Source organism: Gallinula chloropus, assembly GCF_964237585.1.
Source record: "Gallinula chloropus genome assembly, chromosome: Z".
Classification (NCBI taxonomy): Eukaryota; Metazoa; Chordata; class Aves; order Gruiformes; family Rallidae; genus Gallinula; species Gallinula chloropus.
This window is the reverse complement of record NC_140089.1, coordinates 18,505,813-18,523,200: the sequence shown is the minus strand read 5'-3', so window position 1 is coordinate 18,523,200 and position 17,388 is coordinate 18,505,813. Positions and strand designations below refer to the sequence as shown.

At 45.1% G+C, this 17,388-nt stretch overlaps 1 protein-coding gene across 1 annotated transcript in view; it reads right to left on the bottom strand.

Annotated features, from left to right (window-relative positions):
* Positions 1-17,388, bottom strand: part of ELP1 (elongator acetyltransferase complex subunit 1) — a 34,588-nt gene that overhangs the window by 12,743 nt on the left and 4,457 nt on the right. The window contains exons 4-25 of the mRNA XM_084278042.1: positions 16,339-16,419; positions 15,910-15,995; positions 14,634-14,733; positions 13,671-13,761; positions 13,107-13,230; positions 12,393-12,483; positions 11,701-11,931; positions 11,277-11,444; positions 10,528-10,627; positions 9,708-9,887; positions 9,027-9,133; positions 8,477-8,580; positions 7,686-7,739; positions 7,482-7,587; positions 6,752-6,867; positions 5,964-6,037; positions 5,258-5,336; positions 4,915-4,994; positions 4,042-4,182; positions 2,240-2,325; positions 1,542-1,690; positions 233-356 (exon numbers count right to left, since the gene is read on the bottom strand). Of these exons, the coding sequence (XP_084134168.1) occupies positions 233-356; positions 1,542-1,690; positions 2,240-2,325; positions 4,042-4,182; positions 4,915-4,994; positions 5,258-5,336; positions 5,964-6,037; positions 6,752-6,867; positions 7,482-7,587; positions 7,686-7,739; positions 8,477-8,580; positions 9,027-9,133; positions 9,708-9,887; positions 10,528-10,627; positions 11,277-11,444; positions 11,701-11,931; positions 12,393-12,483; positions 13,107-13,230; positions 13,671-13,761; positions 14,634-14,733; positions 15,910-15,995; positions 16,339-16,419 (2,472 nt within the window). The remainder of the gene's footprint in view (positions 1-232; positions 357-1,541; positions 1,691-2,239; positions 2,326-4,041; positions 4,183-4,914; positions 4,995-5,257; positions 5,337-5,963; positions 6,038-6,751; positions 6,868-7,481; positions 7,588-7,685; positions 7,740-8,476; positions 8,581-9,026; positions 9,134-9,707; positions 9,888-10,527; positions 10,628-11,276; positions 11,445-11,700; positions 11,932-12,392; positions 12,484-13,106; positions 13,231-13,670; positions 13,762-14,633; positions 14,734-15,909; positions 15,996-16,338; positions 16,420-17,388) is intronic.

Here is a 17,388-nt window from a genome sequence, read left to right as displayed (position 1 = left end):
ACTTATGCCAGGAATATTAACTGGGGATAACTACTACATCAGGAACAAAACAAGACTTAGGTTTCATGATCACAGAGCAGTAACAATTAAGCTAACCATGCACTACCAGGAGGAAAGATGACCTTGTGTAGTCCTTTCTTTCTTGAGCTATTTCCCCTGAAAGGCTCTACAAAATGAACATGTTCCACTGCAGAATTTCTCCTTAGAGATGCTGAACGTGCAGGACACCTACCACATTTGCTGAGATGCCCAAGAGCTTTTGTGTATCTCTTCAAGTGTCTGTCTATTGTATATCGCTGGTAATTAGTTTCCATTTTCCGGAGGTTATTTAAGAAGGGCAAGTATTCTTTTGGGTCCTGCAAAGCATAATAAAAACCACAGTTGAGCTAATCTGGTAAGATCCTTATTTGCCCCCATCTTCATCACCACACAGCCCTATATTTGAAATTGTATGGTAACACTCAGAAAAGAAGGTGGCTTTTTTTTTTTTTAAGTGTAAAACACCTTAAATAATTAATTCTGTATATGTACTCCTGTCAGGAATGACTAATTTAAATCACCAGGCTCCCACATGGACTTCAGCAGTATCTAAAGGCTGGTGTCCTTTAAAATGAGGTAGAGGGGAGACCTTATTGCTCTCTACAACTACCTGAAAAGAGGCAGTAGACAGGTGAGTATTGTTTTTTACTCCCAGGCAATAGAACAAGAGGAGCGGCCTCAAGTTGCACCAGGGGAGGTTTAGAGTGGATATGAGGAAAAATGACTTCACCAAAAGAATTGTGAAGCACTGGACCAGGCTGCCCAGGTAAGTGGTGGAGTCACCATCCCTGGGGATATTTAAAAGATGCTTAGATGTGGTGCTTTGGGACATGGAGTAGTGGTGGATAGTTTTAGGTTTGTGGTTGGGCTCCATGATCTTAAAGGTCTTTTCCAACCTAAGTGATTCTATGATTCCAAGAAAATTCAAGGCTACGTATCATATAAAATATTGCTTTGTATCAGCTATAATCATGTATACAATTGCAATTGTGAAGATGATAAATTTCCCCCAAACCAAAGATCATAATAACTGTTAACATGAATGGAATGTTGTAACTGACAGATCACAGGCTCTGCTGCTACATTAGGAACACTGAAGATAGGGCATTTCCACTCAGAGGTTTCAAATTAAACTAGCTGGAAGACACACACTATTATCATGGCCACCACCAAACAAGCAGGCATCAAGGGAGTACAGAATCACAGTGAAGGGAAGCAGGCACACTGCTTCAAGCCACAGTCTCTCTCTCTCTCCTGGAGCTACTCTGCTGCACTGTGATGCTCCAGCGTAGACCCACTGTACCACGCACATTAGCAAGTTCCCAAAGCTGTGCTCAAGAAGTACTAAAGGATGCGGAGATATCCCACCTTCCCAGCATCAACCCAAGCACACACAGGACTTCTGAGCCAGGAATGCTGCCTAGGTAGAGAAAACACAGACTACAAAAACACCTTTGGGAACACAGAAAAATAGTTCCTTGGCTGGAACTGTAAGTTGAGACCTTTTGAGACTTTTCTGCCACCATGACGACTAAATCAAAATCGTATGTCCCCAGGGAATAATCATACAATTCATTGACATCCACAAGAAAAAGCAGGTACTTCAGTGCTTCCTCTGCACTCACAGCTCTGACCTCTGGAATAGTGCTTTCTGTAAAAAAGAAGTATATGACCAGTTACACCACCAGCACTGAAAGCCTGCTCTGAGGGAGGGATGCATTATCAGGCACATCCTTGACACTGGATAGGAACCATCAAGCTAACAGCTCGTTCTGTCTTGCAGGAGGGGTTACTTTGCCTTTCCTGGGCAACCTGAAGGACCAGTCCAAGCATAGTAATCTGTTCAGTGTGCAACAGCGACACGTTGGAACTATCAGCACAGAATAAAAGCAAAGGTTGTCAGTTTTGGATACCAGGACCTAGAATGAGAACCTATTCCATGCTGGGAAAACCAGATTCTGACTGGAAAGGTGAAACTCTGGGGTATCTGCTGACATACTAAGATAAAATATGAGATGAGGGCACGTCCAGCAGTGTACTTTAGCTGATGTGCTGCTGCTTCATTAATACACAGCTAGGTTCAAGCACATCTCCATTTTCCATGAAATACTTAAAATACTTTCCAAGGTTAACCAAGCTAACAGTGAAAGCTCCCACAAACCACCCCTTTTCAGAACCACTGAGCTCCTGGATACAGCACCTCGAAGATCATGAACCTTCTGGAGAGCAATTTCCAGTTCTGGAGGACTCTTCTTCACGTGAGCTGTCAGTATCGACAGGCAGTATCTGAAGAAAACAGAAGCAGTACATGAAAAAGGGGGAAGGCAGAAACATGCCTTATTCCTATTTTAGCACAACTCATGCAGTTTCTAGAGAAAAACAACCTACTTGAGTATTTCAGTCATTTGAAAGGAAGGCAGGAAAAATGGGAAGAGAAGAGACTACACCAGAATGGTTTTTCTACTCAGCATGCCTCCCAAAACATGTCACAACACTGGAGGTGTGTTTTCAGTAGAAAGAGCTCCCTTACCACGCCAGCCAGCATAATGAAGAGAGAACACCCCTCTCAGAATTCAGATAGCTGGACAGACTTTTCCAAATTAAATCTGGCATGAAAATTGTAATTTTTACAGAAGAAAAGCCTCCTAGGAGGTTATTTCCACTTTCATACTTTTCAGATACACTGTTTCAGAATAGCTTTGCCAGCTAAGGGCATGCATTGTTTTCTAAAACTGTTTGCTGAAAAGTGTCTCTATTTCCAGGGTGCCACAGCAGCCCACCATCCACTCAGCAGCAACTCCTCTATCCACTGTTTCATATATAAGCTACCAATAGTTTAACACTGCTTCATTAACCACTATTATTAACCTATTTTCCCACTTTTTATCCCTGTGTGGTGTTGATTTATCAAGCAGGATGGTTACAAAAAAGGTGGCATTTCAGAAATTTAATTACTTTTGTAATTCATGTCTCAAGGAACAGCTGAGACCCTCCCAAAAGGTCAGCTGCTCCAAAAAGCTGGCACCCACCCTGAGATGACCATCTTGCTCATGACTCTGTCCCCCACACCACAGACTGTTCCTAAACTGAGTGGATTTCTTAAAACACTTACAAGCATCCTGCATCTGTTACTGTAATTCTTGTAGTAAAAAAATGCTTTGCTATTAGATGGAATTATTAGATGTTATGGTTTTCAGGACAGTATCCTCAGCAGATGGAAGGTATGGCTACCTAAGTTTTGTGGAGCACAGGTTTACCTCAGGGGACCTGAAGCAAAATAAGTGATACTAAGGATTATAGAACGGTTTGGGTTCCAGTTCCACCCCCCCTGCCATGGGCTGGGACACCCTCCACTAGACCTGGGTGCCCAAAGCCCCACCCAACCTGGCCTGGAACACTTCCAGGGAAGGGGCAGCCACAGCATCGCTGGGCCAGGGACTCACTTCCCTTCACAGGGAAGAAATGTTTCCTTGTACCTAATCCAAATCTCCCCTCCTTCAGCATAAGGCCATTACCCCTTGTCTTGTCACTCCATGCTCTTGCAAAAAGCACCCCCCCAGCTTTCCTGTAGCCCCTTCAGTAAAGGTCTCCTCAGAGCCTCCTCTTCTCCAGGCTGAACAAGCCCAACCCTCTCAACCTGCCCTTACAGGAGAGGTGCTCCAGCCTCTCATCATCTTTGTGGCCTCACTGGAACTCGCTCCATCAGCTCCATGTCTGTCTTGGCCTGCAGACCCCAGAGCTGGATGCAGCACTCCAGGTGGAGTCTCACAAGAGAAGAGAGGGATGTGATCACCTCCCTTGGCCTGCTGGTCACACTGGTTTTGGTGCAGCTTTCTGAGCTGGAAGCACGCACTGATGGCTCACGTTGAGTTTCTTGTTAACCAACACCCCCAACTGCTCCTTCCTCAGGGCTGCTCTCAATCCAAGGACAGCTTTATTTTCTGGAAATTACTTACTGGAATTCTCTAATGGTTCCTTCAACTACACTAACAAAATACTCACTTTTGAGGGTCAATGTGTTCCATGGCAACTCTCATCACATCACATATGAGGTTTACTTTCTTCTGATGAGGATGCTGGTCTGGCAGAGCACTACTGCTACCATTCAGAGATGGGTACATACTCTTTGTGAAATCTTCTTCTCTAAATAAAAACAGATATTGTGAATTCCAGCACAGTCCATCACACAGCCCAGCACAGATACAACAACATTAAGAAATGCAAATGCATGCAGAAAATAACTGCTCAACAAAACAGGTCATAAGTCACTCAGTATTGACACACAACCTGTCACATGACCAGAAAGCTCTCAAATTTGTCTCAACTGATTCTCAGCCAAGAGAAGCATTGGAAAAAAACTGGCATAAGAACTATTTTATTGGCATAAAAAAAACCAGAAGGCAGTATTTTAATTTTCAAGACTAAATCCACTATGGAGATGCTGAGCACTTTGAAAACTAAGCCATTTGCTTTTATTTCTAGACAAAGCTTTAAAGTCAGGTCAAAACAAAAAATAGAACAGCTAAGTGACAGCTCCAGCTCATGAGCAATATTTTGACTGAGCAAGCTTGAGAAATCCTGAAGCTACCGATGCCCTAAGGCCTCTTGCCACTCAAGATCTGATAAAGAAGTCAGGGGACCTGATTTGGGAATCTAAACAAGTATCTTGCCCTCAGGCTCCTCTTTATGAAGGAACACAACTTTCTCTGTTCACATTTACCACACACTGATTGTCCCTGAAATTACTGAGCTTACTCAACACGCCAGAATTCTGACTGACTCCTTGCACTGATACTGAAAAACTGCCAGTACTTTGACAAAACAACATACTGGCACTGATTACCTGCATGCTTACATTTGCAGAGTTATACTTACTTCAGTTCCATGAAAAACAAGTTGAGATAGTTCACAGAATCTATTTGCTTGATAAAGGTTTCTGCATTTTCCACAAACACCTGAAATGAACAAGAGAATTACTACTGTTACTCTGAACAAGTACTTTAAGTACAAGGAAAACTCAAAGGCCTTCTCTGAATATAAAAGATGAAGATAACGCTAAATGTGATGTGCCTGCATGAGAATGCAGCAGTGCAGAGCAGCCACGGCTGCTGAAAGCAGAACTGACAGCACCACCTACTCTTGAGCCCACTGTTCAATGCCAATGGATTCCAGGCTAAACAGATGTGGGTAAACCCAAAACAGAACTGGGGATACTTGCCTTGGGGTTGTGGTCGTAGAGAAGATTGAGGTTGATTCGCAGCTTCCGCATACAATGGAACGCTTCCTTGAACATAAGCCTGGAGGAATGAGTTGAGTGGGACAGTGTAAATAGTGGGTAGGTGCAGTATTTGCAAAGAAAGGTAACTGACTAGAGGTAAGCACAGACCTCCTGGGGGTGGAATAACCTAGGCAGTAAGCTGTGTAGATTGCCTTACAGAAAAAACATGCAAGGTCAACCCTGCTCATTACCAGTTTCTGCATTAGGACAGACCACCATGCCAGGCTGAGGAAACAATATAGTCCTTGCATTATTTTTATCCTTTCCTCAGAGAGCTACATTTCAATCTAACGGATAACTTCTGCTTCAGAAAACTCCAGTGCAAATCAATTACACAAATAAAGCATGAAACAGCAAGTTTCATCACAAAGTGGCTGACACATCTAGAGAATGAAGTAACATGAAGATTTCTTCTACCCACAATCTCAGTACGCACCACCTTCAGTGGTAAAAGTGAGAGGCTCCTGGGACTGCTGAAAGCTGGACTTTTAGTTCATAGCCTCAGGATCAGTTTCATTCCCACTAACAAAGTCAATTCCTTTGAGTTTAGCTACTCTTCCTTCTCTAGCACAGCAAAATCAGACCAGCCAGCCTCTAACAGCTCAGATGGGGGAAGGGAAGACCAGAATAGACCAGTGCCTTTTACCTGTCCAGCCACTTCCGAATCTGGGCAAGAACCAGAGCTTGGTGGTGAACAGTCTCCAGATTTCCTCTTGGCATCTATAACACAAGATCCACATAATTATTTACTTGTAGTTGCTCTGCCTGTATCAAAGACAAAATGAAAACTGGCCAATTTTCTAGGCCTGTCTGCTACTTGCAGGTGCATGGGCTTGTTTATTCACTTCAAAGGACATGCAATTTCAACAACTGTGGGAAAATACCTGAAAATGCTCTCAGGTCAAAACCATTCCTTCCTCAGCAGGCTAGATTCCACTCAGCTGGCCCAGACCCAGAGCAACCTGATGAAACTTTCAGGTTAGCACTGCTTTGAGCAGGATGTTGGCTGATGCACCTCCAGTGACATCCTTCTCTGTTCTGTGAACCTCTCAAGAGCAAGCTCAGCACTTCAGACATACTTAGTGGCAAGGCTAACAGAGGGCTGCTAGCAAATACAGCAAGTACCATGAGGTGAGCCTGAGATTCACTGTGAGAGGCCACAATATGTAGCACTATGTGACATCAGTTATTAGGAACTGGAATAGCACTTCTCAGTTCTGCACATACCCAGCTGCCTGTGCTGAACTTAACTCCCACAGGCATGCTGAAATTCCCTCTGCATCCAGCCGGGCAGCTGATTCCTGTGGTGCTGTGTGGCAGCAGTACAGGGCAGCAGCTTTATAGCACTGCATACATTGTTCGCAGCTTGACCAGCTGCCCACTGAGACATCCCCCCATCCCCTCCTCCCCCCCCAGACCTCAGCAGACACTGACCTGCAATACCACCTTTGTGTCCTGGGGCACCACAGTGACGATCCGTGAACCTCGCTCCACCTTACGCAGGGTCTCGCTGTTGGGTGTGGCAGCACTGCTCAGGCCAGCCTGAAGAGCTGAAGACAGCACATTTATCAGCACACATGGCACACTGCAGCACAGTGCCACAGTCAGGCTTTCCTATGTGGCCCTGCAAGGTTGTGCTGAGTCAGCAATACACCCCTGATCTCCATCGATTCCATACAGGAAGAGTGCTAAGCACTGCAGTACACAGAGTAAAGACATGCCCTCTATACAACAGGATCACAAAGCTCAACTGAGAGAGGGGCAGTGAAAGATGCAAAGGATGATTAAGATGTCATTCTGTCCTTCTCAGACTAATCACCACTCTCATAAGAAGATACCATGAGAAACACTTTCCACTGGGATCCCTTTTTTATAACACCCTCAAATAGCACACAGCCTTCTCCTTGACTTTTTTTTTTCCTCAAATGTGGAGGGGAGGGGGAATGCAGGGCTAAGCTGTTGAAAACAGTAAAAGAGTAACAACCACAGGACAAATAATGATTCCTAGGAGGATTTTTGAAAGCAGCTCTCTTCCTCCATTTCTTAAGCAGTTTCTTCAGATGACCCAAATACAGCAGGTTTGGATGTGAAAAATGGGGACATCTTGTGGTTCCAAGACAGTGGTAATGGGAAAGCAGCAGCAGGCAGCTAAAGCTGCCTTTACCTTTCACTGATGTGTTCTTCAAGCAGAAGCATTGACAGGTGTGGGAGCTGGTTGTCACCAACAAAAACTCATTGTATGTTGCAAATGAGGTGATGTTGGAAGCAACCTGTAGAGAAATTACATTTACCACTGCATAGAGTGCAACAGGAAAGCTGCCTTTGGCAGAGGAAAACGGGATGTAACGAGGGGCAAAAGTGTTGGTACCTCAGTATCGTTAACAAAGAATCGACATCGATCCGTAAGGCCCAAGATCACCTCCTGTAAATAAAAAGGATGACAAGTATAAGCTATCAAGTGTTGCAGCCTCTGGTCTTTTGCAACACTGAGTACCTCACATGAATTATTTAAGAGCTGGACAGAAATCATGCAACCTCTATACCAGGAGGGCTTACTTAAGTGTCTTTAAACACTTCTGGCTGGAAATCTAGCATGGTCTACCCTGTATGTGTAGCTGTATAACAATATAATAGGTGCAGAAACCATGCCAGATAATTTAGATTTTTATACAGCAGCTATTGGTCCAAAATACCAGAGGAAAAGCACTGGTACAGAGGAAAGCAATCAACTCTGTACAGCATTCACCTGGATACAGGCTGAAGGAAAGCAATCCTGAAACCACCAGCAAAATAGCTCGTTGTTCCTTAACCTGTTGTAACTCTCAAGATACCACCACCACCACCAGAACAGTAGATCTTCAGTAACTAAGTGCAGCCACACTAGCTATGCAGGGTCAGTTCAGACAAAGCAAAATGCTGTTTTTGAAAAGAGCAGGGCAGTAACTGCAGGAAATTTTACATCACTCAGTGTATTCACAGAGTGGGGAGGTTGGGTGCTAACTGCAAGCCACCAGAAATGCCCAAGAAGACAAGGAAAGATATGCTGTCACGTCTGCACAGGGCCACAGGTTGCAGTATGTTGTATGGCTGTAGCCTGGGCAGAGGATCATGGGGTACATTTGACAGAACAACCAGGTTAACTCACACAGTCTGACTTACTTCACCACTGATCCTCGTGACAGCGGTCTGCGCGCAAGGCTGGGGGAACTGAACAGCAGAGCCGCTGTTCGTCCGCCAGGGTCTCAGGGCTGGAGGAGAAGCCTCTGGAGAGTGAAGAAGATCGAATTTTTTTCCAGCCAAAGATTTAGACATTGCAATCACATGACATGTATCTCAAGAAAACCAGAGCTGGGCATAAGCTGCACTATCTGACACAGAAGTCCAGGGTGCAGAAGGTCTAGGGGGTCAGTGGCACCTTTATTCCACTGAGGAGCAGGTGCCACGGACACGGCATGACAGTCAGCACTTCTGAGGTCACTAAGCCAGTCATCATCTTTTCAAGCCATGAAGGCTGAACTATTCTTCTCAATAACATTAACTGCTTTCTGACACAGATTTGGCCCATTTCTGGGAGCACAGAGAGCACGAAGGGCAGGACTAGCAAGAGTCAGCTGTGCCCCTGAAAGCCAAATCACCTCATTAAACTTTCTGAGAGATCTGCAATAACTACTACACCTCAGACCAGGCACTTTAATAGGGCCCAACTTACCCCAGAAATATTTCAGGATCCGTCTGTCAGCCAGCTGCAGAGCTACAGTTTTGTTGACTGGGCTGCAGCACAGACTGATCACTTCTCCATCTACAGGCACAGAGAACCTGGAGGAAGACACAGAACATCAGTCACAGGAGATATATCTGACACCTGAACCCTGCATTTCTTGTGACCAGATGAAACTATGCACACCTCTGGGATGGACAGATGCCCTTGTCCATGCAAGGATCTTCTGCAGTCTTTTCACATCTGTACCAGCTGATACTGGCACCAGAGCACCAACAAATCCAGCCAACAGGCATCTGCCTAAGTTCTCTAGGTGCTGCCTGCATACTTACACAATTTTGCTCTAATCTACAGTTCATGCATAAATCAGTCTGTCTCTGCTGTGTGAGGGCTACAGAAAGGAACTCCCAAGATCCTTTTCTGAAGCAGATCTCTGCCTCAGGCATCTTCCTTTTGTGATCTGGTTTTAGTTCAACTGAATGCACAAAGCCCAGTAAGTGAGGACAGCAGCAACAAGGGCTACCAGTCTTCAAGAGGTATTTGGTTCCCCTACAGGAAGAGAGGCAAATTCCCCAACTCACAGCCTCCAGGCTGAGCACCTCCTGGAAGACTTAGCTGATGCTAGGTATGATCCAGAGGTGCTCTGACTTCACCCACAACTGTCTCTAGTACCGTAAATTCAGGTGCTCTTCTTCAGCTCCAGGTGTATGAGGCACAGCAGTCAGGTGGTGAAGGACAGACTGAGCAGCATGCTGACCCTGAGCAACCACCAGGAAGCTGTCATCCGGCAGCCAGGTGAGAAATCGAAGCCCCAGAGGATTCACTTCATTGTTGTCACTGCCCACGTCAACTCTGTCACAAAATAAAGAGACTAGGAAGCAAATAGAACCTGATTTTGGTAGGCCACATCACTGGAGAGGCAAAGGTCTTCCAAGGGACAGTGCAGACACACAGCATGGCTAGGAGGGCTCCAGTGCACATGCAGTCACTTACAGCACGAATCCTGGGTTAGAGATAAATGACAGGGCCCAGGGAGTGCCATTTGTTTTCCCTAGGCAGCACTGCTCCCATGCCAACTGTGTGCAGGAATGTAGAGCAAGATGAGGTTTTGTCTTTTTTTTTTCTTGTCACTGTTGCTCCCATGCAAGCTGCTCTGTTGCTCAGTGTGCCATGGGCCTGAGCACTGCACAGCCATTCCCTGGCTCTGGTAGCAGGAGCAGAGAGTGCAGCATCTCCATGCCAAGAGCACCAGGCACAGGAAAGGCTACCTCAGTGCTGTCATTAACAGTCATGATCCCACTATATCAAGGGCAGATAATGTGCCCACTGTGCTGCCTAATCCTTAGCAGTAGGTGCAGCCACAGTGTCAGCACAAGGAAACCAGGTTATCTTCAAAATCTTGAACCAAGTGGTCAAAGCTGTGACCTCTAAAAACATCCAAGCCAGGCACTATCCTTTTGTCCCCACCACAGCTGCACTAGTTCTATATTACCTGTAGGTTTTATCCAGGTATGGTGTTTCCACAGCTGCTTTAAATCCATTTCCACCTACAGCTCCAAACCTGACAGTGGGGTCATTAATTGTGCTTTGTCCTAGCAAACACAAAGCAAAGCAGAGTTCAGAGATCCTGACAAGAGAACCCCTTTCCAACTTTAGTCTTATAAAGAAGTAGATGCCACAGGAAATGACCTAAAAGTCAGAAGATACCATCCCTACAGGTACAGCGAATGCTTAATCCTCATTAACATTTACCCTGAGGAACACAGTTACACTGTAATGTCACAGTAAAAAACTCAGCAGCAAGTCTTTGTCTTACAGCACAATGACTATGGCACTGTATATAGGACTGCTTTGGGAAGTGCCAGGTGCCTCAGATAGGCCCTAGGTGGCTATTCCCAGACACTTCCAGTGGTAATCAGCAACATGCCATCAGAACAGATCATACAAGATATCACTTGCTGCACCCTGCTGAAGCCAAAGCCAGGCAGGGGGGTATTACCAGCATAAGCCCATAGCCAAGTGCTGAGCTCTGCCTTCTCACAAAACCAATGCACCATCAAAATGCTCTTGTGCCACTCAAACTACTGCAGATAAGAGAACTGAGCTTGAACCCACAGGTGAAACAGATCTCCACTCTTGACTACTAGAAGGCTTCACTGACCATCACTCTACTAGTTCCTCTGGGTACCACCTTCAGGGACAGAGAGGTTCATTGAACAAGACAGTGCAACATGCTCTCACCATATCTGTAAACAGAGATCCTGTTATCAGCATCCAGGATAGCAATACATCCACATTTGGGATCTGTGTGAAATGCAACCTGATTAACTGCCTGTTGCAGCTGGAGCTCATAGGTGCACATGGGTGGAGGCACCACAGCATGCTGGAATGCTGTGACAAGTACTTTATCTGTGTAAGACAAGACAAAAAACCCAACAAACTGTAAATCAGTGCAAATGTTAGTGAGGCTCTCCAAGAATGAACAACGTCACAGGGAAATACAGTTGCTGTGCCCTTAGTAGTTAACCACAGTAGTTAACCCTCACTAATAGCTTTTTAGAAACAGCAGCTAACAGAAGAAAGATCTTAATCACATCCAGCCTGCATCCAAAAAGCTATGCCACCTCTTCTAACCCTAGAGCTGCAAAGCAGTCCCACTGCTTACCTCCATCTATGACAGCCACATTTGCCATGTGTTGGCTATTCTCCCCCATCCCACGGTCTGTGGTCCAATGCCAGTCGTAGCAGAGGTACTGCCAACCCTGGCAGAGTACATGCAGCCTGTATGGGTTCTCTTGGTCCCACTGCAGAGACACCAAGTGATTTTCCTCCAAGCTACCAAAATGCAGACTTTGCTTCAGGTACCAGTGATAATTTCCAGAGGTCCACAGCTGAACTATAGAAACACAAATGGTTACTACTACTTCAGACCCATCTCAAACCCTCCCAACCACCACTGCTCCTCTAGGCATGGGTTAAGGGCAATTAAAATAATAGTTCTAGCCTTCAGCCCATGGGCTGTGTCATGCAATATGCAGCACAAGAAAACTTAACAACAGACTTTGTGCAAAAGAGTCAACCCTACCATTCTTTGAGCTCTTGTAGTGGGGAGGCACCCATGTTTCATCAAGGGTTCAGACTTTTAGTATTCTATAAATACAATTTCCAGTTACAGCAGCCTGGAAGATGCTTTGAGCTCAGTTCTTGTAGTTTGAACTATCAGTTCTTCCTGACCTGCACAGGGTCTGACACTTGTAGGTAAGCCTCCCCCGTGTCTCCCAGCTCGCACAGGAATACATGCTGCTAACCACATCTGCAGACAGGTCTAAGAGCCTGAGCTTCACATTGAGCTCTCACCATAGTTGTTTGGGTTGGAGTTTTCCACCTTCAGGTCTTCCAGCCATATAGCCAGGATTGTAGAATCTGCATTCCAAAGCAGTTCATTAACCTGTAGAAACAAACATGGCTCTTCCTGATATTGTTGCTTCTGCAAGGTGGGGATGTTCCCAACTGTTCTGCAAGACCAGGAATTTCTCCATATTTTCAGCAATGTAAGGTGCATGGGTTAATATACTGACATAGCCCTCATGCATTGCAAATCTCTCAACTGCTGGAGCAAGGCATCCCGAAGCAGAACCTGTCACAGCAGTTCCACACAGCTGAAGAGGTGATACAACCACAAACATGACAGCAGTGCACCCTCTGCTCTCCTTAGCGCTAAGGAAGCATCTGCAAAAGACCTCTCAGCATCCAAAGAGAAGCTGAGGTCACACCCTAGCTGTAGTTTCTCATTTCCCTTATTTATGATAAAGCAAGTATTTCACCTCACTCTTGCAATTGGTGAAGAAGCATCCCATGGATACAATCCCATGGTACTTGCCTCTGCACTACAGGCTTACAGAGGGCATTGCATTTTCTTCACAGGCTTTGTCATTGTTTTCTTTTCAGGTAATTTTTTCCATTAGCCCCAGTGCTAAGTGTGAAGTTAAAAACTTCCTCCTAGAATCTGGGAAAGATCCAGTGCTCCTTTCCATTACACTGTAATTAAAGGAGCCCAGGCACAGCACTTACTTTGACTTGCCCTTTCTGGAACGGCAGGGTGAACTCCCCATGAAGAAGTCCATTCTTCTCCAGGAAAACCACGTCATGTCTATTGAGTTTTTCTTGTGTGGATGCTATCAAGCTTCCAGAGGGCCTTTAAAAAAGAGAGACAAAAGTGGTTGCTCACATAATCACTGTTATTTTAGAAGCCAATCATCTCACTTTTTCTCCAGAGACATGAAGAACAGGGCAGCAGAGGATGTGTTTTCCACAGCACTGTTCCAAGTCGCATGTCCAACACAGACAAGTTAATGTGAGGACCTGTAATGTTCCTATTTATAAATCTGAGTCCAAAAAAAGTTGAAGATGAGACTGTGCAGAGAATAGATCCCTTCTTCCTACATGTAATGTAGTATTAGGCTTTCCAAACTTTGAAGGGCTACTCTTTTTTCCTACTGGATCAGAAGGAAGCTTTTGTCAAGTTTTGGGAAAAATACACACAGGAGAAATTAAATTGATGCTGACCAATTGATTGTGACCAGGGAATAAAGCACAGTGCTCTGCTGGCAGCAGGCAGACTGCTTTGTTACTCACTTCCAGGACAGCGCTTGCTGTAGCCCTGAGACAGGCTCGCTCGTGGACTGCAGCACGAGCTCTCTGTTCCACACGCGGACCTTCCGGGCACCTGCATGTTGAGAGATGAAGGTGTAAGACAGCCCTGGCAACGTGTTTTTCTAATTTCATAAAAGAAAGGAAATTTAGATACATATGAACAAAAAGATTTCTCTTGTAGGCCTTTCGGGCTAAGAACTGGCTCTGTCTCAGGCATTCTCTCACAGTAACTGAGCAGCTCTAAAGAAACTAAGTAAGAATTTCTGGCTTATGTACCTCAGTCATAGCAATTTCCCCACCTCCAACTTCCACCACAGAAGTGTTAAAATTTTCCTATAAAGGCAAGATACACCCTGATCAGAAGTAATGAAGGTAAAAAGCCAAACTAGCAGCCAAACCAGTGCAATTTGGTGCAGTTCAATATGTTTACCAACACATTTAAAACTGTACAGCAGTATTTATTATGGAAACCATCAGTTACAGTCTTAAAAGAAACACATGTACTCTTTACCTCTTTTGCCTTAGGGCAAAACCTAGGGAAAAGAATTACCAGCATTTAAACAGAAGTGTTCAGGGCCAAACTACTAGTATGAGGGACAGTGGGTACAGCAACCCAGATTCACACATTTGGCACTAGGAGCTCATCAGAGATTGCCTAGAGTTTGAGTGGTGATTTAACACTGGTGAAAGAAGCAGTTCAGATAGTAACTGCTTAGTAGTGACCACTCCTGGCTTCTCACTGCACTGAAAACCAAAGTGCAAAGAAAGCGTTCAACAGATTCTGTCTATAAAATGCTGCTGAGAACAAGGAAAAAAGAGAGAAGATCAATTAACTAGCTCAGCTCAGCCTTGCTCTGAAGTGGCCAGGAGACCACAAACAGCCTCCTTTCTGCTTAAGAAGACTTGCAACACATGTTGGTGTTTCAAAGAAGTTTAGTCCCATACCTGTCTCTGGACAGACAGCACTCACTGCGACATACTGCCCATCTCCTCGCCACGTCACCCGGGGCCTGCCATCATCCCAGGCTGAGGCAGGGGACACTTCCTGAAGGCACACAAAAGAAAGCTGCACCACAACTTGGAAAGGCAACTGCTGTCTTTGTCTCAACAGACTGCATGGCTAAGCCCGCTCTTTCAAGAGCTTTGGCATGTAACCAATCCATTAAAAAAATCATAAGGCTGCAAAGCTAAAAATTCATTACTCAGAATGTTATTTTAGGAAATACTGGAATTAAAATGGTCTCTGAATTCAATCTGCTCCTCCTGCAAGTGCATATATCTGTTCACATGATTACATACTATCCTTCCACTCTACAAGGATTTCTGCTTATAGATCAGCTGTGCATAAGCTGGACACAAGGGTGAATCAGGGATTCTTTGTAGCTGATGCCTGGAGTCCCAACCCCTTGGAGGGAGAAAGGCAAGAAAGGCACGCCATCAGGCAGCCTGTGTGGCAGACAAGCTGGGATAAACAGTGCTCTTCAAGGCAAACAGGTTTTTTGAAGATCAATGCAGGACACCCTCTTCCCCACCCCCTGCCAAGAGAACAGACATAAAAAGGGAGCTGTGCAAAGGTTTAATTTTATCAAACTAGGCTTATTTTCTCAAATACAGACAAGTCTCATCCCGTCCCTCCTAACGGTAAAGCTGGAACAGGCTGCATTTCATGTCTCTGCACTTTAGCTTGCCAGATTTCAGCTGGACAGTTTTGATTTTGAAACTTAAGCATACGAAGAATATCCAGCAGTGGAATGTTGTAGCTACCTGACTTTTCACAAAATAAAAAGCGGTGAAAACAAGACCCAAACAAGGAAATCAAATCCTTGTATTACTGCTTTCAGGGAGCTCAAGCTACTGTAATTTCTGCTGCTCTCAGCCAAACAGCACCCTATTTATCTTGGTTACATCAACACTTTAGTATGTAGCACATTCAGCAAAATCAATCATGCTAATTTAAGGATGGCTTTACCTCTGCAAGCACTAGCACTTCCAAATCTTGCTTTGAGCTCTGTATGAACAGTCCTAAGTAATCCCAGTTGCTGCCTTGAATTAGGAGGATAGAAATGCTAGATTTCAGATAGCCACAGAAGCAAGCAGCAGAAGTCTATGAAGACAGCTACCAGAAAAGCAGCAGCAAACTGGCACCACAGGAATAACAGAAACTCTTTATACATTTTCCCAGAGACAGCATGTGCCTAACATCAGAGAACTAGTACAATACCGTCTGTTTGCGATGCGCTGCCTGTTTTCCCTCAGATCCATGGAACTGTGTCTCCTTTTTACCCCAGCCAAGAGCCACAAACTTTCCTGAAGAAAAAAACAATTGTAATGGAAGATGCAAGACAAACAGCACTACTCTGCAGTGTGGTAAACACAACCACAGCTCCGAGCCACCCACACCGTCCATCCAAGTTTAATTCTAGAAACCCGCAGAAAATTTTAATATCCAGAAGTCCTCTAGTACAGGGATCTTCCTTGTCAGTGTAAACTCAAGTGAAATACTGGCATTGTCCTTCAACTGCCCAGCAGCATTACAGTTCAAAATGTTTCCTGGGGCCCAGTAAGCTCAGCTCCATTTACTTACTTTCTACATGCTTACAACACACCAGTGACATCAGTTTTAACAATTTCATTTCAGTGCATCTCTCACCTTCCCCAAACTCGTCTTGGTGGATTTGCTTCTCAGTAATTGGTTCAAAATCCCTTGTCATCATGATAAGTGTTTGCTGACCTGGAGAGTAAACATTAAATACAGTATTGGCAATGGTATATGCACTGGATGAATTCAGTGGTCTCCTGTATCATCCTATTGTTCTGTCATGGACTTGAACATAACTATTTCTAATGGTAGTATGACACTACAGAGCTTTACAGAAGCCTAGAGAGATGACATCCATTGCTTTTCCTCTGTCCACTGATGCAGTCACCCCATCACAGAAACCCACTAGGTTGATCAGGCAGGATTTGCCCCTGCTGAAGCCATGCTGACTGTCACGAATCACCAAGACTCAAGAAACAATTCTTCCCTGTGAGGGTGGTGAGGCAGTGAAAGAGGTTGCCCAGAGAAGCTGTGGCTGCCCCCTCCCTGGCAGTGTTCAAGGCCAGGCTAGGTGGGGCTCTGGGCACCCTGGGCTAGCAGAGGGTGTCCCAGTACATGGCAGGGGGTTGGAACTAGATGATCTTTAAGGTCCCTTCCAACCCAAACAAGTCTGTAAGTCTCTTCAAAAATACACTTCCTGGTCTAACCTTAAAAAGTTATTTCCACCCTCAAAATAAATACCTGTCACTCTTGATTCTAATAGGGCTTTGGACACCGTCTCACATAGCCTCATCACAAGGCAAACTCATGAAGGATGGCATAGTTACAAGGACAGTGAAGCAGACTGAAAGCCAGCTGAGCTGCTGAGCTGAAAAGCTTGCTGTCAGCAGTGGCAAAAAGCCCAGCCTGAGGTCAGTCGCCATTGGTGTGCCCCTGGACACTAGGGACAATGTTTAACATCTTCATTAATGACCTGGAGGTTGTGACCTTCAGCAAGATTGTAGAAGACACAGAACAGGAAGAACCAGCAGCTACACCAGAAGGTTGTGCTCACTCTTCTGCAGAGTGGGCTCAGGGGGAACCTCATCAGTGTGTGTGAATATCTCATGTGGGAGGCAGAGTACAGCAAAGACAGAACCAGTCTGTTAGTGATGCTGAGTA